This window comes from Myotis daubentonii, chromosome 16, assembly GCF_963259705.1.
Source record: "Myotis daubentonii chromosome 16, mMyoDau2.1, whole genome shotgun sequence".
Lineage (NCBI taxonomy): Eukaryota > Metazoa > Chordata > Mammalia > Chiroptera > Vespertilionidae > Myotis > Myotis daubentonii.
The window spans coordinates 16,977,421-17,001,156 of NC_081855.1; the positions used below are offsets into that span (position 1 = coordinate 16,977,421).

General features: G+C 47.9%; 2 protein-coding genes across 7 annotated transcripts; one reads left to right on the forward strand and one right to left on the reverse strand.

Moving 5' to 3' along the window:
* Positions 1 to 955: 955 nt before the first annotated feature.
* Positions 956 to 21,176, reverse strand: CNTROB (centrobin, centriole duplication and spindle assembly protein). Of its 5 annotated transcripts, XM_059668698.1 has the most exons (20): positions 21,135 to 21,176; positions 20,240 to 21,023; positions 19,009 to 19,093; positions 18,683 to 18,764; positions 17,895 to 18,051; positions 16,697 to 16,813; positions 16,365 to 16,481; positions 15,927 to 16,025; positions 14,210 to 14,446; positions 13,727 to 13,873; positions 6,983 to 7,116; positions 6,333 to 6,458; positions 5,949 to 6,111; positions 4,788 to 5,046; positions 3,460 to 3,617; positions 3,128 to 3,191; positions 2,784 to 2,954; positions 2,510 to 2,633; positions 1,724 to 1,796; positions 956 to 1,502 (listed from the first exon to the last, which is right to left on the reverse strand). In XM_059668698.1, the coding sequence occupies exons 2-20, from the start codon at positions 20,519 to 20,521 to the stop codon at positions 1,377 to 1,379; spliced, it is 2,721 nt and encodes a 906-aa protein (XP_059524681.1). In that variant the 5' UTR covers positions 20,522 to 21,023; positions 21,135 to 21,176; the 3' UTR covers positions 956 to 1,376. The 5 variants fall into 5 exon arrangements, with proteins under 5 accessions (XP_059524681.1, XP_059524683.1, XP_059524682.1 ...); XM_059668700.1 differs by lacking the exon at positions 21,135 to 21,176 and having other exon boundaries at positions 17,895 to 18,018; positions 20,240 to 21,073; XM_059668699.1 differs by lacking the exon at positions 21,135 to 21,176 and having other exon boundaries at positions 3,460 to 3,596; positions 20,240 to 21,072.
* Positions 21,177 to 21,795: 619 nt separating this feature from the next.
* TRAPPC1 (trafficking protein particle complex subunit 1) lies at positions 21,796 to 23,443 on the forward strand. 2 transcript variants are annotated; one of them, XM_059668702.1, is made up of 5 exons: positions 21,796 to 21,945; positions 22,057 to 22,155; positions 22,307 to 22,377; positions 22,685 to 22,823; positions 23,104 to 23,443. In XM_059668702.1, exons 2-5 carry the CDS (start codon positions 22,057 to 22,059, stop codon positions 23,230 to 23,232), a joined length of 438 nt encoding a protein of 145 aa, XP_059524685.1. In that variant the 5' UTR covers positions 21,796 to 21,945; the 3' UTR covers positions 23,233 to 23,443. The 2 variants fall into 2 exon arrangements, with proteins under 2 accessions (XP_059524685.1, XP_059524686.1); XM_059668703.1 differs by lacking the exon at positions 21,796 to 21,945 and having other exon boundaries at positions 21,952 to 22,155; positions 22,307 to 22,320.
* Positions 23,444 to 23,736: the final 293 nt, after the last annotated feature.

Below are 23,736 nucleotides of genomic sequence, written 5' to 3' on the forward strand. Positions count from 1 at the left end.
AAAAATGTAGGGCATGCTGACTGATGGTGGCAAGTTGGAATCCAAGAGATAATGAGATAAGACTGGGTGTTCATTTTGCCAGTTTTTTAAAAATGGTATAAAACCCTCTGCTACCGAAAATGATACTGTGTCATAAGTCACAGAGTTTGGTCAAATCAATTTTATGTATTTGAGGTAAAAAACAGAAAAGCAAACATCTCCGTAGGTGGGTGAAGAGGCAGCTTGAGAAGCCCCGAGCCTAGCGCTGCTCCTCCGCGAGTTTGCCCCTTGTTTCTTTGCCAGCGAGAGCAGTCCCGAGTGAGACCGATGACCACGCTGTCCTGGCCAGAGTCGGGGCAGGAGAACCCATACGCCTGCTGGTCAGGTGTGTTTATCTTTTCTTCCTTTTTTCCTCTCCCAGGGGCTAGGAAGTTACTTTTTAGGTGGGAGGAAATAAGACCTAAACATTCATTAATATGAAATGCTATTTGAGTCTGTATCCCATTATATCTATTTTGGGCCTAACCGAATAATTCAGGAGCAAATAGAAGGACTTCACAGACTCCAGTAGATTCTCTCACTAAAAACGCTCACCTAGGCCCTGGGCGGGGGCTCAGTTGGTTGGAGCATCATCGCATTCACCAAAAGGTTGTAGGTTTGATCCCTAGTCAGGGCACATACCTAGGTTGAGGGTTCGGTCCCAGGTCTGGGAGTGTACAGGAAGCAACCAGTTAATGTTTCTCTCTCTCTCCTTCCCTCACCTTTCTACACCCCCTCTCCCTTCCTCCTTTCTCAAATCAATTATTTTTAAAAAAGTTAAAAATAACAGGGCATCTGTGTGAGGAGGGTGTGGTGCGAGATGACTACATACGGGGGTTGATCAAGTACATAAATATTTATCTGCTCCTGAAAGAAAATAATTATCTGCTCCTGAAAGAAAAATCTATCTCTCCAACAATCAAATTTTTACTCAAACTCTTTCCATAACTTATTCTTTTATTAAAAAGTTTGTTTTTTTTCTGTTTAATAATACATACTTGTTTTAGAAAATTTGGAAAACACAGGAATGTATAAAGAAAATAAAAATCATTCAAAATTACACTGCCAACCACAGCTAGTTACTCTGTGGGTTTTAGCTTTTAAACATTGAACCTTAGCTCATTAAAGCTTCTCCAATCTAGCCATAAGACTGTCCTCATGTCTTTTTCCACAGAATATAAATAGAAATGTAACGTATAAAAAAATACTCAAACAGAATAAAATGAGGTTTCTTTACAAAATAGTTTCCTACAAAACCTCCATGTGCCAATTCCTAAGAGTCACAGGCTCTAACACAGACTATCGAGCATTTATTAAAAGAGTAACAAGAGCACGAAGAGGAGGAGAAAGGGCAGGGCTCATCTCCAGATTCCCGCCCGGCTCCTCATGCTGCCAGGGGCAGGGTGTCCGCTTTTCCTGCGTGCTGGAGGCTTTTCAGTCTTAGGGACTGTGGCCAGCCGGCGAGGGAGAGCCTGGGAGGGAACCTGAGAGTTGAAGGGAGAGAAGAGACAGTCAGCATTGTGTACTCTCATCCCCAGCCCACTGAGGAAAGGCGTCATGCCTGGAGAGGACCAGCATCTTTCGGCAAAGGGGAGGGGCCCCTACGAGGCCACAGAGAACAGAGCCGGCCGGGAGTGAGTGGAGTTGGAGGAACGAGTGAGTAGGAGCCCTTCCATCCCCCTCCTTCTGCCCTGCTTGCGCTCACCTCTTTCCGGGGGACCTCACCCAAGCGGGCGTCTGTGTTCCTTCTAGGGACAGTATCCCCTCGGCTGTCAGACCTGCCATAAAGGGAGCAGGATGGGGAAGCAGTTCCTCCCACTCTCCCCAACACTGAATAGAAGAACTACTCCCCAACTCTGTCTCTTAAGAAGAAAAATAGCCCTGGCTGGTTTCGCTCAGTGGATAGAGCATCGGTCTGCGGACTGAAGGGTCCCAGGTTCCGTTCTGACCAAGGGCACATGCCAGGGTTGCGAGCTTGATCCCCCAGTAAGGGGTGTGCAGGAGGCAGCCAATCAATGGTTCTCTCTCGTCATTGATGTTTTTATATCTCTATCCCTCTCCCTTCCTTTCTGAAATCAATAAAAACATATTTTAAAAAAGAATAAAAATAAACAAGATAGACCTGGAATTAAATAGGAGGAGATATAAGTGGAATCAAATACTGAGTTATACTCGGAAATCACAGCCCAGGCTTCAGAATTAAGAGCCGCAGGGTAAAGAAGACAAAACTAAGGTAGAAAGACACTGTGAAGAGACTTTTTAGAAGCAAAGAAAAAAACAAACTAGAAAGGAAGAGACAGAAGAAAGGTGGGGAGCAGTGAGAGACGGGAAGAAACGACGTGTTGATGCACATCTCACCCGCACTTTCCTCCCCAGAAGAGTACTCAATGGACAACATGCACATCCCTCTCTTCCCTGCCTGACCCATTTGCCTGCCCACAGTCCAGATTCTACCCCCTAATCCTTCCTCCCTTCCCTCCCAGGCTGGTACCCGCTCTGTTCCAGCCTCTTCAGGTAGAGCAGCAGGTCCTCAGCAGGGAGTGCCCCCCAGCCCCGAGCCTGGTACAGTCGTAACATCTCCATCAGCTGCCTCGAGGACACGAGCCCATCTCCACCTAGAGACACATCAGTCATGGCTGTCATCCTAGCCCTCCTCCCCCAGGCCTCATCCCATCTCCTAGGAACCCAGAGGGCCTCTGTTCCAAGTACTGGCTCCACACCCAACCCCTTCCCTTGTATCTCCCAGTAAACCATGACCTGCTTACCTCTCTCTGGGGAGCCACTGCTGGGACCACTGCTCTGTAAATGGGTTGAGGGAAGCTCATGGACCCGGAAAAGATTAGACGCCATGGCTAAGGGTACTTTAGTTTTATGGACAGGGGGTGGGAGGCGTGGCACGTGAGGGGCTTCCTCCCAAGATGGGGCAGTCGGGGGAACTAGCAAAAGGAAAGAGATCAAAGAATCAGGAAATGGGCTAAAGAGCCAAGGAGGTCCTGCCCCCTGGCCTTTATTAGGCTCCACCATCTTTGCCAGCTCCTCACAGTCCTTCCCACACAACCCACTCCCACTTTTCCAGGCCAGCCCCAACCTCCTTTAGGCTGGCACTCACCAGACTTAGGGGGTAACAGGTCCACAGAGGAGTCCTCATTGTTCTGGGGTACTGTCTCCAGAAGCTGGGGGACAAGAGAGTAAGGTTCCCTCAGGACCAATAAAGAAAGAGACTTAGTATCTGAGGGAAGCAGAAGCTGGGGAAGTAAGAGCTACAGTTGGTCACCTAAGTTCCAGAAAGGATTTACGAGACAGGAATAAGACAGAGAGTAAGAAGCTAGGACAAAGTATTCATCCAAAAAGGAAGATGAAGCCAGAGGCCTGGACTCCTAGAGTAGAAAAAGGAAATGAGGAAGGAAGAAGAAAAGGTGGGATGAGTGGGCCCTCTCTTACCTGGTACAAAAAATGCTTGAGGCCCTCCAGCTGAGAAGGGTGTGGCAGCCCTGGCTTCAGGAAGCCATCGCCATCTGACCCAGGGTCTTCCTCAGGGAACGGCCGTTCTGCTCTGTGATCCGGATGGAAGGCTCCAGCTGCAGAGGGGAAGGCCCCAGCTGTAGAGTGAAACATGTATGTGCGCAAGCACATGTGTATGTTGTGGGGCAGGGGTTCCTCCACAACTCAGCTCACCAAATGCCCCCCCAAAAGAGGCCTATTAAATATACGAGGGACAATGCAGCAAGGAGAGGATAACGAAAAGTTAAAGTAGCTGGAGGAAAGGGTGGAAGGAGACTGAGAGCTGAATCAGCTGAATGCTGAGAAGTATAGGTGGAAGGGGAAAGCTGTAGTACTCAGACTCTAAATAAATAAATCTATAATAATAAAAGCGTAATATGCTAATTAGACCAGACAGCCAAACGACCTACCCAATGTCCTTCCGGACGACCTTCCGGACGAAGCCGGGGCTGTGAGGGCCAAGCCTCTTGCACGAATTTCATGCATCGGGCCTCTAGTACCACCATAAACTACTTAAAGAACCAAAACTAATATTCAGGGGGAACATCGATGTGAGAAACATCGATTGGCCACCTCCTGCACACACCCCAACTGGGGATCAAACCCGCAACTTGGGTATGTGCCCTGACTGGGAATTGAATCTGAGACCTTTTGGTGCACAGGGCAACACTCCAACCAAATGAGCCACACTGGCCAGGGCATCCCTCATTCTTAATTCAACCTGGGTTGTCATGTTTGCACCACACAGAGCACCTCCATCCACACAAGTTGCACACTCCCAAGGTTAGCCAATCTAAGGGATTGTTGCCAACCCATCAGATTGCTTCTCTTTAAAATGGACCTAAGGAACAGACACCATGGTCTCTGTAAGGTTATCTAGCGTCTTGGCTGGTCAAATCCATGTTCAAGCTAAAGTTACGAGAGCTACAGTCCTGAGCACAGGAAGTGCTGGTCTACCTAGAGAGAGAAGCAGATGTGCAGGGAGAGGCAGTCAAGAGCCCATGCAAGTCCGAAGGGAGGAGCAGCAGCCGCCTCAGCCCCTGATAGCGCTGCTGGGTCCAAACTCCAGTTCTCATTAGGTCCAGATACATCACATTTCCATGAGCTCTCCCTGCCTTTATTCAAACCAACTTGAGTAGATTTCTACTCCTTGCAACCTAAGGTCACTCAGACATCTAAATACTCAAGTCCCAGACAGAAAAGCAGCGAGGTAAGAGGGAGCCAATTAATGCAGGTAAGGGGAACCCAAAGATGCCTGCCCCAGTTACCTGAAGAGGAAGTGAGATCTGGCTTTGGCTCCAGGGGCTGGAAGGAATGCTGGCTCTGGAAAGGGGGGTCCAGCAGGAGGCTAAGGTCTGGGGAGGAGCTGCCGAGAACAGGTGGAACTCCAGGCAGCTCGTCCCTGCCTTCCCGGCTCTGCTGCAATACAGGCTTTAGGGCCACGGCCATGGGAGGCACAGTCCAGTTCCTCCTCTCCCCCTTCTCACGTTCCTGAGGCCCAGGGCTGGAGGGGCAGGCGGCTGGGGCCTGGGCATAAGAGGGAGGCACAAAGAAGGGTCAAAGCCGAGTGCATTTAAAGAGGCAAGACACTGTACAGATTACAAATCAGTAGAACTTCCTTAAAAGAAGATGATAGTATCTATCAAATTTTAAAATGCTTATTTTTGATCTTACAATTCCATTTCTAGAAGTTTTATAGATATATTTGCACAAAAACATCGATTGATGATATTTATTGCAGCAATTTGTAGCATGTAGCAAAATATAGGCAACAACTTTAAATTCCACCAATAAGTACTTAAATAAAAAATTATACAACAGTGTAAAGAAGGCTACCATTTGTGGGGGGAGCACTCAAGACACCAGTAACAGTGGTTCTTCTGGGGAGAGGAATGGGGAGACTGAGGTGCAGATATGGGATGGAGGTTACTTTCACTGTGTACCTTTTTGATCTGTTTGGATTTTTTTCTTACCATGTGCATGCTACCACCTATTCAAAAAAACATTTTAGCTAATAATAAAAATTTCGTAATTAAAAGAAGGAAGCAGGAGATGCCAACATAAGACGGGTCAAGGGTGAGACTCTCAACCCTACTCTAGGGCAGGACTTAGCAATAATTTTGGCCCTTAACACCATAATTCAACTACCATTTGGCAAGACTAATATCATGTGTTCCTCACCACCTCTTGGGTGGAGAGGAGAGAGTTAGGCCCAACGCAGTGAGGCCAGTCTGGGTGAGCTATGGCCATGGAAAAAAGATTTCTTTTGACGAAACAATTATTTCTGGGAAAAGCACACAGATTTAAAAAAGATAAAAAATGCAGGTCCAAGGACCTGAACTTAGGAGTTCCCTTGGGAGGAAGCTAGATTTCCAAAGAAGGGATCTAGACACAACTCTGAGCGGCTTAGCTTAAGGGGTAATGCCTACTGGGGGGTTGGCAGGCAGGGTAGAGGTGCCCAGCAGGTGGTTTGCCTCCTCCCAGTGGGCCTGCAGCATGGCTTGGAGTCGCTCTACCAGCTCGGCCCGCTGTTCCTCCAGCTGCTGGTTCCTACTCTGCAGTTCCCGCACTCGCGCCTGCTCCCGGGCCAGTCTGAAGAAAAGACGGGAGAGCTGACGTAGGGAGCCTTTGAGAAAGCAGACTTGGAATAAGAGGAACCAAAACGGAATGTCAGAGACATCAGAAATCCTGACAGGAGGTGGAGCCAATGCAGAAGAGGAAGGTCTATGGAGGGCAGCTCTCACCACTCCCAGGCTGGGCTCTGCGCGCAGGGAACGGACCAGGCCTCCAAGGGGTGCGCCCAGGACCAGTACCTGAGCTCATAGTCCTGAGCCACCTGCTGCTGCCTTTCCTCTCGTTCTGCCATTTCCACCTTGAACTGAGCCAACTGAGTGGACAATTCCTGCTGGTGCTGCCCACTGAGGTCCTGCAGCTGCTTCCTAAGAGGACACGGGTGAGACGAGAAAACTGAACGTGGAGACAGAAGCCAGCATGTGTGCCTGTGAGACAGCCAGCCACAGGCAGCCAGCAGGACACAGCACAGCGGGCTCAGGAAGAGACGAGGACAGAGCTGGTGCCTTCGGATGGGCTCCCCAGAAGCAGAGGCTGAGATGAGGATTTATAGGAAAATAATTCACTTAAGAAGCATTTTCAAAAAAAAAAACTGGTAGGAGAGTGGGGAAGAGGGGAAGGGAGACTGGGATGGGAAGGAGGCTCGATCCCACAGGGCAGCTCTGGAGATGGAGTAGGTCACAGCTCATCATTGTCCCTTCAGTCACTGGGTAAAGGCTACGCCCTCTGGGAGGAAAGTCATCAAGCACTCTGGCTCTCTGTGCACCTGTAGGCAGCTGTCCCCAGGTGTGGCAGCCAGCACGTGGGAAACAAGGGCTCGGAGAGGATGTGGGCGGGGCACGAACGGCACCTGTGTGGCCGAGGAGGGCCAGCATCCAGGAAGGCCCAGTACCTGTGCTGTTCCCTCAGGGAAGCTGCTTGCCGCAGGCTGCTCTCCTGAGCCTGGGCCAGCCGCTCTGTCACCCGCTGCTCCAGCTGCACAGCCAGCTCTGACTCCAGCTGGATCCGCTGGCTTTCATACCGGGCCTGGGAGTGAGGAAGGTGGGTAATAGCTCAATTCTGTTTGGAATTAAGAGAGGACCGATGATAGAATGTAGACAAAAACCCATGTGCCAACATGTCCCCTCACATGCCCAAAAGGACATGTCAAGAGCTTTGCCACGTGAGTGGAAGAGGTTCCCTTTCCTTTTAGACCTTTCCTTCTCAACCTTCTGGCCCTTTAAATACAGTTCCTCATGTTGTGACCCAACCATAACATTATTTTTGTTGCTTCTTCATAACTGTAATGTTGCTACTGCTATGAATCGTAATGTAAATATGTGATATGCAGGATGGTCTTTGGCGACCCCTGTTGAGAACCGCTGTTTTAGATCATGAAGTACTCACACCTTATGTGTACACAAAGCTGAAAATGACTCTGGACAAAAGAAATGTATTTTTTTCAACCAAAATAAATGTTACGTAGAGTAATCAAATTTGTCATGTGTCAGAGGTAACAGTACCTGACAGTCAATAAATGTCAGTGTCCCTTCCTCCTAAAGCAGAACCAGGCTATATCACTCTCTCCATTTTCTCATATTTCTTTTTCAACTCACTGAGATGATTTCTACTTATAGTATACGTCATGAAAGAATTTAATGTTTAAGTCCAACACTGGTGCTTTCTCAGTCTTATGTGGTCTTGCTGCAACATCTGCCCCCTACACCAACCCTTCCCTCTAAAACCATGTTCCCTTGGCGCCCATGATGCCGCCTGCCACCATCTCCGTGTTTTCATTCTATCTGGCTGCTCCTCGGACTCAGCTGATTGCTCTTCTTCCTTCTGTCCATAAAGGTTCAATGCTTCCTTCAGTCCTGTCCTCAGCCTTCTTTTGACCTCGCACTAACACTCCGGCCACTGATGCTTCTGCATGTGTATAATCAATGTTTGGCCTTTAGGCCGTGTTTTTTTGCTGCCATTTATACTTTGAACACTTTCTCAATCTCTCTCTCTTTAGCCTAGACCTGTGGTCGGCAAACCACGGCTCACAAGCCACAGGCGGCTCTTTGGCCCCTTGAGTGTGGCTCTTCCACAAAATACCACGTGTGGGCATGCATGTACAGTGCGATTGAAACTTCGTGGCCCATGCGCAGAAGTCGGTATTTTGTGGAAGAGCTGGTATTTTGTGGAAGAGCCACACTCAAGGGGCCAAAGAGCCGCCTGTGGCTCGTGAGCCGCAGTTTGCCAACCACAGGCCTAGACCTTTCTTCCAGGCGTTAAGAATGACTATTGAGCCCAGGCAGCATGGCTCAGTGGTTGAGCATCGACCTATGAACCAGGAAGTCATGGTTCAATTCCCGGTCAGGGCACATGCCTGGGTTGCGGGCTCAATCCCCAGTGGGGATAGCCGATCAATGATTCTCTGTCATCATGGATGTTTCTATCTCTTCCTCTCTCTTCCTCTCTGAAATCAATAAAAATAGATTTTAAAAAAAAGAACAACTATTGAATAACTATTTGGATACACTTCAAACACAATACATCCAAAATGAGCTTATTTGGTTTTTTACCCTCAAACCTTCTGTCCCTATTATATTTCTTGCCCTAATTAATGACACCGATCTCCACTGAAACACGCAAGCTATTTGAAACCTGGAGTTATCCTTGACTTCTCCTATTTCTTTACCCCTTCCAACTGATCGTTCCATTCTATTTCCTTAACATCTAATTTACCCCTCCACTCACCACTACGTTAATTCAATATCATTTCAAGTCTAATTGACCTCATTGCCTCTACCATACCCTCTCTCCTCTCCCATTCTGGCCCCAATAGATCCTCCCCTTCGTGGCTGGTTAAGTATCCAAAAATACAAAAATGTGCAATTTATTCCCTTGTTTGAAAACCTTCAAATGTCCCAACTGCCTAAAAAAGTTCTAGCTACTTAACATGACTTACAAGGCCCTTTATGATTTCCCACCACCCATCTACCTCACTGATCCCAAATACGTCCCAATCATACCAAACTCTTGCACTAACCTAAATTGTTTAAAAAATGTTTTAAATTGTAGTAAGAAAATCATAATATGAAATGTACCCTCTTAATCCATTTTAAGTGTACATTTGAGTAGTGTTAACTATATTGTTGTGTAGATTTCTAGAACTTTTTCATCTTGTAAAACTGAAACTCTATATCCACTAAATGATGACCTCAATCCTGGCAACCAGCATTCTACTTTCTGTTTCTATGATTTTGACTCTAGATATCTTGTTACCTAATTTCTTTTTTTTTAAATATATATTTTATTGATTTTTTTACAGAGAGGGAGGGAGAGGGATAGAGAGTCAGAAACATCGATGAGAGAGAAACATCAACCAGCTGCCTCCTGCACACCCCACACTGGGGATGTGCCTGAAACCAAGGTACATGTCCTTGACCGGAATCGAACCTGGGACCTTTCAGTCCACAGGCCGATGCTCTATCCACTGAGCCAAACCGGTTACGGCTACCTAATTTCTTTAATGAAAAAAAAAAATAATTATATATATATTCCCTTTAAGCCAGCAATTCCACGTTTAGGAATCTGTCCTATAGAAGGGGTACCAAAGACTATGCATAATGATGTTCACTGCAGCACTGTTTTTATAGTGAAAAATTGGTATCCGTGTAAACTTCTCTTCAAAAGAAAAATGCTTAAGTAACCTATGATTCATCTATTCCTTGCAGTATTATATAACCCTTAAAAAGAATGATATACATCTGAATGTGCTGACATGGAAAGGTGTCTATGATCTGAGGTTAAAAATCTAACAAGTTGCAGCAAATACACAGCATGTTCACATATTTTTAATGCACCAGCCCATAAATGAGAAGGCTCTGGAAGGAGGCACACCAAATGGTGTGATAAGAGGAAGCAATCAATGCTTTTTACTTTAGTACTAGAGGCCCGAGATGCATGGAATTCGTGCAAGATTAGGCCTTCCTTCTCCTGGCTGCTGGCACCAGCTTCCCTCTGGCTCCTGGGACCTGGGCTTCCCTAGTAGCCCCGGCTTCATCCAGAAGGATGTCTGGTCTAATTAGCATATTATGCTTTTATTATTATAGATATTTGAACCTGTGGTACAGATAACTTTCATTGTATTTAAAAAACAATTTTTAAAGTTCTCTGAGAATTCTACTTTGAGCCATACATGTAGAATTGATGCTCCTTTTTTTGTCTTTGATATTTATCTCTGATAATTAAACTTTGATAATTTAGGTATGCATGTTATTATTTCTAAAGTAACCCATATACAAGCAAACAAACAAACAGAAATTGAGTTTATGACTTTGAAACTAGCTGAGGAAGAAAAATGTCAATGAGTAAAATGAGCGAAAAGTAATGAATCTAAAAGATACAAGAAAGGAGAGAAAAATAAACACTGAATAGGCAAGACAAAATAAGATATAAAGTAAAGCACCGATCCAACTATGAATAAATAGATTAAATGCTAATGAACCTCATGCTCTGACTAAAATACAAATATATAAAAGTTGAAAGTAAAAAGATTAGAAAAATATTTGCCAGGAAAATTCTATTTTTAAAAGAAAGGTTGGCAGAGCTCGATTAATATTAAGCAAAAATACACCCTAAGGCAAAAGCATTATAAAAGATAGTCACCTCGTAAGGATAAAACATCCAATTACCAGAAAATGATATAACAATTTAAAAATTTATATGCATCTAATAACATAGCCACAAAATGTATAAAGCAAAATTGACAGACTGCAGGAAAAATAGACAAATCCATACTAAGGAGATTTAACAGAAAAAAATCTATATGGTTATATTGGTCTCAACAGTTAACAAACTAGACACACATTCAAAACTGCACCCCCAAAAAAACACAAAAAAACAAAAAAACTGCACCCAAACACTATACATGTTCTCAAACACACATGAAACATTTAGAAAAGCTGGCCATAGATTAATGCTGGGAGCCGGTCCATCCTTGCTGTTTCAAGGGACCTGGCATATATGGTATACTGTTCTTAATATGTTTGCTCACCTTCTTGGCACTATGTGTTTTAACCAAGGTCACCTCTCTGAGAAAGGTTGTTTCTCCAGGTAGGGATTTTCCCCTGAAGTTAGGGAGGGAATAAAACCCCTTAACTAAGTGCCAGACGGGTAATTAATCACTTTAACTACGAACAATCATGCTTAAGCTACATAATCTTTACTCCCTGGAATGGAGATAAGAAACGCCCTAACCTTTGGAATAGAGATTGATAGGATTGGAATCAACTGGTATAAATACAGATGTAACAAGACAACAGGACACAGAACCTAGACACAGAACCTAGAGACAGAACCTAGCGAGAGAACATGGAAAAAGATCCTGGACAGAACCTGGCTACAGAAATTGGCTGGAGAATCTAGACAGAACATGGCAGGAGAACCTGGACAGAACCTGGCGACCGAACCTGGCTGGAGAACCTACAGAACCTGGCAATAGAACCAGGCAAGAGAACCCAACCATGCTGATCAACTGAACGCTGCCCCCGAGTCTTTCCCTCTTCGCCGACTCCATCCACACCTTTGGGGACCCCTGGACCTGCTGGGGTTGGACCCCAGCAGATTAAGAGATAAAATAAATCTTAAATAATTTAAATGATAAAAAAAGGATATTCTCCCATGAAGTCCAAAAGAAACTCTCAAATAATATGAGGTGGGAAAGGGAGAAAGAAGAAGAGGGTGGGAAGAGGAAAGAGGTTGAGAGAAGAAAAGAGAGAGAGAGAGGGAGTGTGCAAGCCTAACCAAGTTAGCAAGCATGGCTCAGCAGTTAAGCGTTGACCCATGAACCAGGAGGTCACGGTTTAATTCCTGGTCAGAGCATATGCCTGGGTTGTGGGCTTGATCCCCAGTGCATGAGGCAGCCAATCCATGATTCTCTCTCATCATTGATGTTTCTATCTCTCCCTCTCCCTTCCTCCCTCTGAAATCAATAAAAAAATTTTTTTAAAAAGACTGTAGCAATTAGTCTTAAAAAAAATTGCATGTCAACTGTAATTGAAAAAAGGTAGTTATCATCATAAATAAACTAAATAGGGAATTTTGTATATGCCTATGATTAATAAAACAAAACAAAAAGCCATGATCCACCTATATATTTTCTTTTTTTAAAATATATTTTATTGATTTTTTACAGAGAGGAAGGGAGAGGGATAGAGAGTTAGAGATACCAAGAGAGAAACATCGAGATCAGCTGCCTCCTGCACACCCCCTACTGGGGATGTGCCCGCAACCAAGGTATATGCCCTTGACCGGAATCGAACCTGGGACCCTGCAGTCCGAAGGCTGGTGCTCTATCCACTGAGCCAAACGGGTTAGGGCCACCTATATATTTTCTATAAGAGACTCACTTTAAATACAAAGATGCAATAGGTTGTAAGTAAAAAGATAGTTCATGCCAATAGTAACCAAAAGAGAGCTCAGGAGCTATATTATTGTGGGAGAAAATAAATTTTAAGTCAAAAACAGTTATATCAAGAAGATATTAGCACCCTGGCCAGTGTGGCTCAGCTGGTTGAGCATCAACCCATGCACTGAAAAGTTGCCAGTTTGATTCTTGGTCAGGGCACATGCCCAGGTTGCAGGTTCAATCCCTTATCGGGGTGTGTATGGGAGGTGATGATCGATGTTTCTCACATTGATGTTTCTCTCTCTCCCCCCTCCTCTCTAAAATAAATAAAAACATGAAAAAATGTAGAACAATTATAAACATTTATGCACCTAAGAGTGCCCCCAAATACATTAATAATCGACAGTAATAAAGAGAGAAATAGACAGTTCTACAATAATAGTTGGAGACTTCAATACCCCACTTTCAGTAATAGTAGAACAATAAGGAAATAGAGGGCTTGAACACTAAAGCCAGGCACTATTCTGGAATTCTACAATAAATAGACAAAAATCCTTGCTTTCATGGATCTTACAGAAAACAAACAAGATTTTAAAAGGTATGCTACGTAGTATATTAGGAGGAAAGTTAAACAGGGAAGGGAAATGGATTGTCAGAGGTTGCAGATTTTACTCAGTGTGGTTGGGGAAGACCTCACTAAGAAAATGACATTTGAGTAGTTCTTACCCTCAATTATCGTTTACCATACTACTTCACAAATGTGTGCACTAGACAAATTCCCTCCTGGCTGGAGAGCTCCTTGTTGGCAAGGGCTGATCCCGGCTGCTAGCACAGAGCTTACATGGAGGGGCTATTCAACAGGCTTACTGAATACACAAGTACACACATACATCTAGCACCAATTCAGGAGTGACAGCAGCTTATAAACTGCTACTTATAAGTTGTTTACTAACATCTATACCGTTGGTCTCCATGATAAATTACTTTCCATGTGGTCAGTCCTCCAACTCAATGAGACAGTGAAAGAAGTGTGCTTGTTCAAACACTGGTCTAACTAACCCAGAAATTGAATATCTTCTTTAAGTCAACCACTAATAAGGGAAAGAAGTCTCTGAGATGGACTTGCTCTCAGAAACTTATTAATTTGTCCTTAACACACATTTTACACATAAAAACAAAGGCCCATAAAAGTCTAATTAGAAACGTGTTTGCCATGACTCTGAAAGGTCACGCTGCTTCAGAGTTCCTTCCACTGACCTGCACCAAGCTCATTTCCAGCTGCAGGGCGTCTCTCTCTCTCCGGGCTGTATCCAGCTCTCCTTCTACCCGTCGCATCTCGGCCTGCACCAGTGCCAGCTGCTGCTGGGCCTCCCGGGCGGCCTGGGCTTCCCTCTGCACGTTCCCCTGAGAAAGGGGAATCACACTTCAGTACACACCGAATTTCCTGTCGCCCGGTTACCTCTATTCCCCAATTCACCCCCCCCCCAATACCCGAAAACCCAAGCTTCCTTTCCCTCCCTTCACATGTGATCTAGTGTCTAATCTCTGTTTAACCTTACGCTTTGGTTTTCGTGTATTTGATGCCCAAGCCCTTCTAGCTGGCCCTACAATCTCCACCTTGTCTCCCACATATAGTTCTTCACTCTCCATCCCAGCCCCGTACACCCCACACTCTGACATCCCATCTTATTCAATTATCTTGCCCTTCATCTGTCCCCATTGGCCAACTGCTGCTTTTACCTTTTCCCTTTCCAGCTGAGCCTGGCTCTCCTGCTGCAGGGCCTGGGAGCGCTCCTTCAGCTGGCGCTCTTGCTGGGCCCAGGTCTGCCGCTCTTCTTCTAGGGCAACTTGCAGTGTCTCCAACTGTCGGTGCTCACTGATCTGCCCAGCACGAGCCTCATCCCGTTCTTGCTGCAGCGCCCGGCACTGCTGCTGTTCTAGCTCCAGGCTCAAGGTCAGAGCTTGCCTTTCCTCTTCCTATGGTCCCAGGATAAAACCAAGACCCTCAGCATGCCCTCAAGAGACCAGCAATCTGCCCCTCCGCCCCCATACAATGTGCCTGCTGAGAAGTATGTCCATTAAAAATACAAAAGCTGACAAGCCTACAGGATTATAATATGATAAGAGCTTTTGTTCCAGAAATCGCAGTTTGAATCCCAGCTCTGTCATTTACTACGCGTGAAATGGGCAGGCATAATATTAGGGTCTACCTTGTGAAGATTAAAGTAAAAAGTGTATGTAGCCCTGGTCGGTGTGGCTTAGTTGGTTGGGCATCATCCCATGCACCAAAAGCCTGCCGGTTCGATTCCTGGTCAGGGCACATGCCCGGGTTGCGGGGTCAATCCCTGGTAGGGGGAGTGCAGGAGGCAGCTGATCGATGTATCGCTCTCGCATTGATATTTCTCTCTCTCACCCTCTTCCTCTCTCTCAAAAAATCAATTAGAAAATCCTTTGGGGAAAAAAAGTATATGTAAAGCATTTAGCACTTAGTAAGTTTTCAATATATAAAAGCTATCACCATCATAAAAAATTCCACAAAGAATAAAAAACCCAGCCTACTATCATGTACTAGCCAACCAGCAACCTTCATAACACGGTTGGATGTAGCCTGTTAAGATTTTAAGTACCAGCATGCATGTAGCAAGCATGTGTCTGTCATGCATGCAACAAGTTCCAAACCTGGCTACTAATTCATATGGGTAATCACCTTATCATTTCAGCAATAAGAAACATGAATGAGTATCATCCCTTCTTTGGCTATGCCCTAGACTAAAATTCCCAAACCTGGCTGAACAAAATCGCCTAGGAAATTTCTGAAAATATTTAGGTTCCTAACCACCATCATATATCTACTGAGTCAAAACCTCTGGGGATGGGTCCCAGAAATCCGTATTTTAAAATAATCCCCTAGATCAGCGGTTCTCAACCTGTGGGTCGAGACCCCTTTGGGGGTCGAACGACCCTTTCACAGGGGTTGCCTAAGACCATCGGAAAACACATATATAATTACATATTGTTTTTTGTGATTAATCGCTATGCTTTAATTATGTTCAATTTGTAACAATGAAAATACATCCTACATATCAGATATTTACATTACGATTCATAACACTAGCAAAATTACAGTTTATGAAGTAGCAACGAAAATAATTTTATGGTTGGGGGTCACCACAACATGAGGAACTGTATTAAAAGGTCGCAGCATTAGGAAGGTTGAGAACCACTGCCCTAGATGTATGTGGTGAGGATTAATTTGTAGTCTTTTAAACTTACTTGGTGGCAGAGCCCTTTTTGGAGAGTATCTAGCGGAACTAGTGTTCTAAGGAACATACTTTGAGAAACATTGCCCTGATGTAACTAAAGTTTTGAATTCCCACATCCACCAATTGCCCATAGCCTTCTAGAAGTAATTAACATAACAGCCTCTATTGGAATTAACCAAGCCCAGCATTCTTACCAGCATCTCTCTTTCCCGTTGCTGTATTCTGGCACCTTCCTGCTCGCGATTCAGGGCCTCCAGGGCCTCAGAAAGACTTTGTTCCAGGCGGGTTACTGTCTTTTGGGAAGAAAGGTACATAGGACAGAGGAACTGAGGGGAATCTCTATATGTTATACTTCAATAAGCATTAACAATGTAAACTTTAAAAACTAAGAGTTAACGAAATGACTTGAGAGCCAAAAAGACTGCATGGTGTATGGAAAGCTGGGAAGATATAAGTGATGCAAGTTTAACAACAGAAACAGTGACAGGAGCAGAAATAAGAGAGAACTGTCAGGCCAGTTACTGCAAGATTGAGGTCAATCTGTTAGGACCTAATCCCAGAGCTATTTCTACCCCCCTTATGCTAGCAATCAGTGACCTGGGTTCTAATTCCATGTAAAACGCATTGCCCACCTCCTGCTGCTTGCTTCTAGTGAGTTCAGCTGCCTGGCGCTCCTCCTGGAGTCCCCGAAGTACCTCTGTGCGTTCGGCTTCATGCTGGTTCCAGCCCTCCACCACACGGGCCAGGGTCTCAGGAAAGGAAAGTCAGATGGAATTTCAAAATGACATTTTTGTCCTCTTTCTGTCCATGGGGGTAAGATCAACAGTCACCTTCTCCCAGGAGTCAGTAACCACCCCTCACCCCTGCTCCTAGCATGAACAAAGAGATGCTGGTTGGCCACCCCTGTTTACTATTCCTTGGTGCTCCCTGTGGAAAGACCCAGCACATTCTGCTAGCCTGGCACCTTGTCCAGTTGTTCAATCATGATGTCTTTCTTGCGGTCAGCAGTCACGGCCACAGCTAACTGCTGCTGCAGCTCCAGCACTCGGGTCTGTAGGCTCTGAATATGGCGCTCGCAATGCTGGGAAGAAGGATAAGGAAACTGAGTGCTGCCATCCTCAGTCCAAGCGCCAAACCTTCCACCTCCTCTAAGGGAAATGGACTGCAGACAGGAAATGGGCTGTGTCCCAAGAACAGAATAGAGTTGGAGGAAAACCGGGGATTATAGAGCAGGAACCTTAAGGCCCAAGGCCTCCACCACCTTCCTCTGCCATCTCAGAGAGCAGGGGCTTAGCTTCCAGGCTCTCCCCTTCCTTGATCTATGGACCTTTGGGCAGAGGTGCAGCAGCCCACGCTGCAAGGAGTGGCGGTTATTCCTGCCTGAGAAGCTCATTGAACACAATGATTAAACAAAGCAAGGATAAAGGCAAAAGCCTTTCATTCATGCCCAGGCAGTTGAAAATAGAAGACAGAGTCCAGCTGGCGTGGCTTAATGGTTGAGCATCAATCTATGAGCTGAGAGGTCATGGGTTCGATTCCGAGTGAGGGCACATGCCCAGGTTGCAGGCTTGATCCCCAGTAGGGGGTATGCAGGAGGCAGCCGATCAATAACTCTCTCATCATTGATGTTTCTATCTCTCTCTCCCTCTCCCTTCCTCTCTGAAATCAATAAAAATATATTTTAAAAAAATAAAATAGAAGACAGAGTTCCAAAAATGACAACATAATCGATGATTTTGATTTTTCTTCTGCCTTGTGTCTCTTTCTTCCACTTCAGACAGGCTAAGGTGCAGAGAGATAAAGCTCATTACATCAGCAGCTATGAAGCCTCTGTACAAGGCAACAGAGCTCACTGTGTGTTCACCACATGCCTATGGCGTGCTTCTGTGTGTTGGGTATATTCTAAACCTTAGGAAGACAGTGCTGAACAAGGAGCTTCGTTTTCAGAAGTTATATCAGACTGTGATAAGCTACGTGAAGGGAATGAGAGTAATGACTACCTGGAGGAGAGGTGTGCCGTTTTAGATAGGATGGTGAAAGAAGGTCTCCCTGAAGAGCCATCTGAGCAAAGTCCCAGCTTGTGGGCCCTTAAGCCTCTGCCTTTTTAGCATCAGCCCTTTTCTAATCTTTGCTGCTTTCAAAAGGAAGCTTTGATATCTCACCTTCCGGCGTGTATGCTCTGAATCCAGTGCATCTCTCAGGCCCTGGAAATCCGGGGGGTTGAGTGGGGGTCCCGACCGAAGGCTGGTGTAACGGGGAAACAATTCCTCCAGGGCTTGGGCTGAGCTAGATGGAGATAAGTCTTGCAGGGGCCGGGTGCTGAGCAAACCAGGTAGAAATATTAAGATTGGGAAAACTTTTGAGACCCACTAGTCCAACCGTGACATCTTACAAATGAGGAAACTAAAACTCAGAAAGGGCAAGAGACTCGGTTGAAGTCTTTAAGTTAGGTAGTGATCCTATATAATAAAAAGCTGATATGCAAATTGTCCCCTGGACCGGGGGTTCGACCGGGGGGTGGGGCCGGCCGGCCAACTGCTCTAGGCCCCTCCCCTCGCCAGCCTGATCACCACGATCAGGGTCAGCAGGACCCCATCCATGCACGAATTCATGCACCGGGCCTCTAGTAGAACCATAGTAGCACATAGGTTCTGTGATTCACTCTATAGTGCTCCTTCCTCTATGCCACACTTCCTGTGGTAAAAGTCTCAGCAGAAGCAAGCTAACTCTCCTGGGAGAGGGAGGACTAGAGGTGGGGAGAAGGCCAGGTACTAGTCAGCAGATGCCCATGTTCCTGAAGGAGTAAAAGGAGTAGAAGATAGGAGAGAACGAATAAAACCAAAAGCTAAGTGACAAGTGTCTTAGGTTTTAAGAGGTACAAGGGCAGTAAAGGAATAGAACACTCGGCTTTCCAAGAAAGCAAGCTAGAAGAATCCCAAGGAGAACTCACTTAAGCAAGGTGGCTGTGCTTTCACTGTCAAAGGAGTCTTCTTCCCGTCTCTCTGAACCAGCACCTGGAGTAAGGGGATCCCCTGCAGGGAGGCAGAGGGACCCACAGCCAGGGTCAGGTAAGGAGAGAACAGGGACCACTTGGAGAAGAGAGCAGAGCATCTTCCTTTCTACTTCACCCACTCCTCCAGCCCCTCTGCCAAAGAACGGAGCCTTTCATCCGGAAATCCTGTCAGAGGTCTAGGTCCTCCCGCAGCCACTTCCTTTCTCTGCTTCCTCCCATCCCGTAAATCCAGGTTCTCCTTTGTGGGGAAGGGATTTACTCACGATAGGCTGTATCACGTGAGTTTTGGAGCATGCTCTGGAGTTGGCCCCGAACACTTTCCATCTCAAAGATATGCTTGGAACCATCCTAGAAAAAAGGAACACAGAAACCAGAAGCAACTTGAATAATCTATATTCAACTACTGCCAGGGTAGATAGCATCCAGTACCCCCTAAAGCCCAATACCTTTTGCTCCAGCACCTAGAAAAGCAAGAACAGGAGAACGTGACCCAATAAGGGTCAGACACTCAAATGTGTACAGAAGCCAGACAGGTTGTGTGAATAAGTTGATCTGGCACATTAAATTAAATGTGGCGAGGATTCTTACCGACTAGAGAGCAGATACCCCGCCTAAAGACTTGTGTAGCCCATGGCTATCAGCTTTTCGAACTCTGGAAGGCCTACCAGTCTGCAAATTGTTGTGAGACCTTTTCTATGCAACACTAATATCTTCCCTGTAACATGTTTACTAAACTACTAGAGGCCCGGTGCATGAAATTCATGCACAGGTGTGTGTGTGGGGGGGGGAGGGGAGGGTTCCTCAGCCCGGCCTGCACCCTCTCCAATCTGGGACCCCTCGGGGGATGTCCGACTGCTAGTTTAGGGATCAGGCCTAATCTGGCAGTCGGACATCCCTCTCGCAATCTGGGACCGCTCGCCTGTCTGCCTGATCGCCCCTAACCACCTCTGCCTGCTGGCCTGATCGCCCCCTAACTGCTCTCCTGCTGGCCTGATCACCCTAACTGCCTCTGCCCCCGCCACTGTGGCTTTGTCCGGAAGGACGTCCAGAGATGTCTGGTCTAATTAGCATATTACCCTTTTATTAGTATAGGTGCTTTCGTTATTTACATGCCTAATTTTGAACCATACAATCAAAACAGTTTTGAGCTGGAGGGATCTTAGCATATGTTGCTCTATCCTTAAGTCCCTAGTTACTTTTTAGGATGGAGAAAACTTATCCTCACCCCCAGCCCCCAAATCCCAGTCAAAGCACAGCAACCTAGCCCACAGTGCAGGTATCTCTGACAAAGGAAAACACTGGGAAATTTCACGATTTCCCAAATTACAGTGTCCCAGGCCACTCTCCCCCTCATACACATCTGCTTCCGGAAACAAGCATGACTGTGTACTTAAAAGGAATTTGAAATCCAACAACAGTTCAAATCTCAATAAAGCTTTTTGTTTTTTATCACCCCCAATCCCAAAATCTTAGAGGTCCACCCCCCAGACACACCTCCCTCATCTTTTTCTTCAAGTTGTTCTCCAATCCAATGGACAAACTGCGACTCAGCTCCTGGGCCAAGCCGTCTAAGCCCTCATGAGGTGGGAGGGAGGCGGAGGGTAAATACAGCTGCGCTCGGGCTGTGGCCTCAGCCTGCCGGCTGCGGTGCAGAGAGGCATAGAGCTGGGAGGTCACCTCCGAGGACACTTGGTTCAGCCCAGGGGCTTCTGAGGAGTCACTCAGGAGGTCCTCTGCCCGCATCGGTGAACTGGGACTGGTAGCTGATGTCGCCATGAGTACGGGGAAGAGAGAACTGGAGACAGCAGAGCTGGGAATTCCAGGTTCTGCTTGAGGAGAGTCCAGTGGGGAAAGTGCACAGAAAAGGAAGATTTGGGAGAAAGGAGGAAGGCTCCAAGCCAAGGAACGTTGGTGAATAAGGGTCTGGAGGCTTTCTGGCTAGAGGAAAGGTTCCCACCCGTACCTCCCGTCATGGGAGAGAGCAAGAGCATCTCCTTCCACAGCTCCTGGAAACTGTGGAAAGGGGGGATGCAGCACGGAGTGGGGACAGAAGACCTGTGGGCCAGAAGCACCTCTGCAGTTCATCTAGTGCTGGCAGTTACAGGTCAGCTCTGCACAGGCTACGTCCCTGGTCAACTCAGCTCTTAAATCCCCACACCCAGAAAGTGCAAACCAAAAAAAACCCCAAATCCAATAAGGGCCTAACTTCCGTCCAGCTGCCTCACTTGCCGGTCAACTGCCTCCAGTCTCAGAGGCAGGGATGTCAGGCTCTCCGCACCTCTCTGCCCACTGCACCCTCCGCCCACTGCACCCCTCTGCCACTGCACCTCTGCCCACTGCACCCCTCCGGCCACTGCACCTCTGCCCACTGCACCTCTGCCCACTGCACCCCTCCGCCCACTGCACCCCTCTGCCCCCTGCACCTCTCCGCCCACTGCACCCCTCCGCCCACTCAACCTGTCTGCTCACTGCAACCCTCCACCCACTGCACTCCGCTGCACCTCTCTGCCCACTGCACCTCTCTGCACCCTCCGCCCACTGCACCCTTCCGCCCACTGCACCTCTCTGCACCCTCCGCCCACTGCACCCTTCCGCCCACTGCACCCCTCCGCCCACTCCACCGGTCTACCCAGGGTCAACTCTCCTGTACATCCCCTCCAAGCAAGAAAGCCATGGCCGGGCTCCCTAGAATCCCTCCCTTCCTCCTACCCCGAAGGAAACTTTGTGAACTCGGTCACACCCTCAGAACGTCCCTAGAGAGGAGGCCGCCCTCAAACCTGGCCCGAGATGCTCCACCCCGGTTCCCCCGTCCCGATTACCCCACACCTCCAGTTCTCAGCCCCCCAATTTGTCAAGGCGAGGACAAGCGACAGCCCCCTCCCCCGAGCCCGGATCCGGGAAGACCGAGACCTCCCCTCGCGCGCTCCCCGACACTCAAAACCGTTGGCAGCAGCCCGCCCACCGCGCGCAGCCCCGCCTCGCTCGCCTCCGTGACGTCACCAGCCCGGGACCGCGCTCGCCGCGGCTTTTACGGCTTCAGGGGCCCGGGAGCCAGGAGGCGCACGCGCAGTCCCTCGGGCCACGCACTGGCTGAGAGAGGTGTTTGGACGGAGTTACTGCTCCGCGGCCGCGGAAGGACGGGTGGGCGGGGCTCCGCGGAAACCGGAAGTATCTAGTGACAGGCACTTGGAGCAGTTCCGGTGAGTTTGGGAGAGGGGGAACCCGCCTGTTGGGAAGGATCAGGGACGGAACGCCGGAACCCACGGGGGCTGGGCGGTCCTAGCGCAAGGCTCACGCTCTGTGCCCCGCAGATGACTGTCCACAACCTGTACCTGTTTGACCGAAATGGAGTCTGTCTGCATTACAGCGAGTGGCACCGCAAGAAGCAAGCGGGGATCTCCAAGGAGGAGGTGACGAGGGGGCCCCGCGCCACCGGGTGACCTCGCATCTCCAGACGCACACAGTCCTAGCCCAGCCTCCCCGCTCCTAACCGTGGCTCTTTCCCACCCCTGGCCCGTCTCCTTCAACAACCGAGAGCTAACTCTGCCCTTTTTCCTCCAGGAGTTCAAGCTCATGTACGGGATGCTCTTCTCTATTCGTTCGTTTGTCAGCAAGATGTCCCCGCTAGACATGTACGCGGAGTCAGGGGGCATGTTGAGGGGGAAAGGACCAGCCTTGGGAATTGGGGGTGGGAGAAACTTTCTGGAGTGGAAGGGGCCTTTGGCTCCCAGAGACAGAGCTGCATGGAGCGATGGTGGGGGAAATCTGATGATAGAGAGGTTGGGTGTGGGGAGGGGGAACAGAGCCTGGGGGAGGTGTCTGCTCAACCAGGCACCTACACATATGTTTAAAGAGAAGGGAATCGAGCCAGAGATGATTAGGAGTTTCTTTTGGGGAAGATTCTGCTCCCATTCCTTAACATCCTCCTCATCCCTGCAGGAAGGATGGGTTTCTGGCCTTCCAAACCAGCCGTTACAAACTCCATTACTACGAGACGCCCACGGGGATCAAGGTTGTGATGAACACTGACTTGGGCGTGGGGCCCATCCGAGATGTGCTGCATCACATTTATAGTGCGGTCAGTGCCCGCCCCTGGGACCCTTCCCCCGAAACTCCTCAACGGGTGCCATGGCCATGTAGAGCCCCGAGAGGCCTTCAGATTTCCTGCCAGGATCCTATTTTATCTCCAGTGAAGTCAGAGTTTTCAACACTCCCACCCCTGGTTTCTCATCCAGGAGGGCTTCCTCCCAGCCCCTGAGCCTGATGTATTCATTCACACATCCTTGAGGTTATGCAGGGTTTGGAGTCGGGAACAAGAAGTGTCCAAAGCCTGGCTCTAACACCCTCCCTCTCCACAGCTGTACGTGGAGCTGGTGGTGAAGAACCCCCTGTGCCCGCTCGGACAAACTGTGCAAAGCGAGCTCTTCCGCTCCCGCCTGGATTCCTACATCCGCTCTCTGCCCTTCTTCTCTGCCAGGGCTGGCTGAAGGAGCACCCGCCTCACCCCTCAGGAGAATCTGTCTTCCTGGGGCCCCTCCTAACCTGCTTCCCCTCAGGGCTCTCCACTGCCTGCCCTCGAGCCCCCGGTGCAGCCCACCCTGGTGCCCTCCCCGTCACCTCCAAACCAGGCCCTCTCTGCAGGTTTATCCTCTACCAGATGCCATGAGAAGTACAAAATAAACTTTTTTTTTGTCACTATCTGCGTCTTGAGTGTGTCAGTTTGGGTGGTTGGTCGGGGGCCCTGCCCCACTCACAGAGGCATGAGCCAGGGTGGCCACATCCTCTGAGGCTGCACAGAGGCGCTGACCATGGTTTTCTCAACAGCAACATTATTGATATATTGGGCTGGATATTTCATTGTTTGCGGGGGGGGGGGGGGGGGAGGGCGGGGGGGGGGGCTGTCCTGCGCTTTATCCTGGGCGATAGTCACTAGATGCTGGTAGCACGTTCCTCCCCATCCCCAGTAGTGATAGTAAAAAAATGTCTCCAGA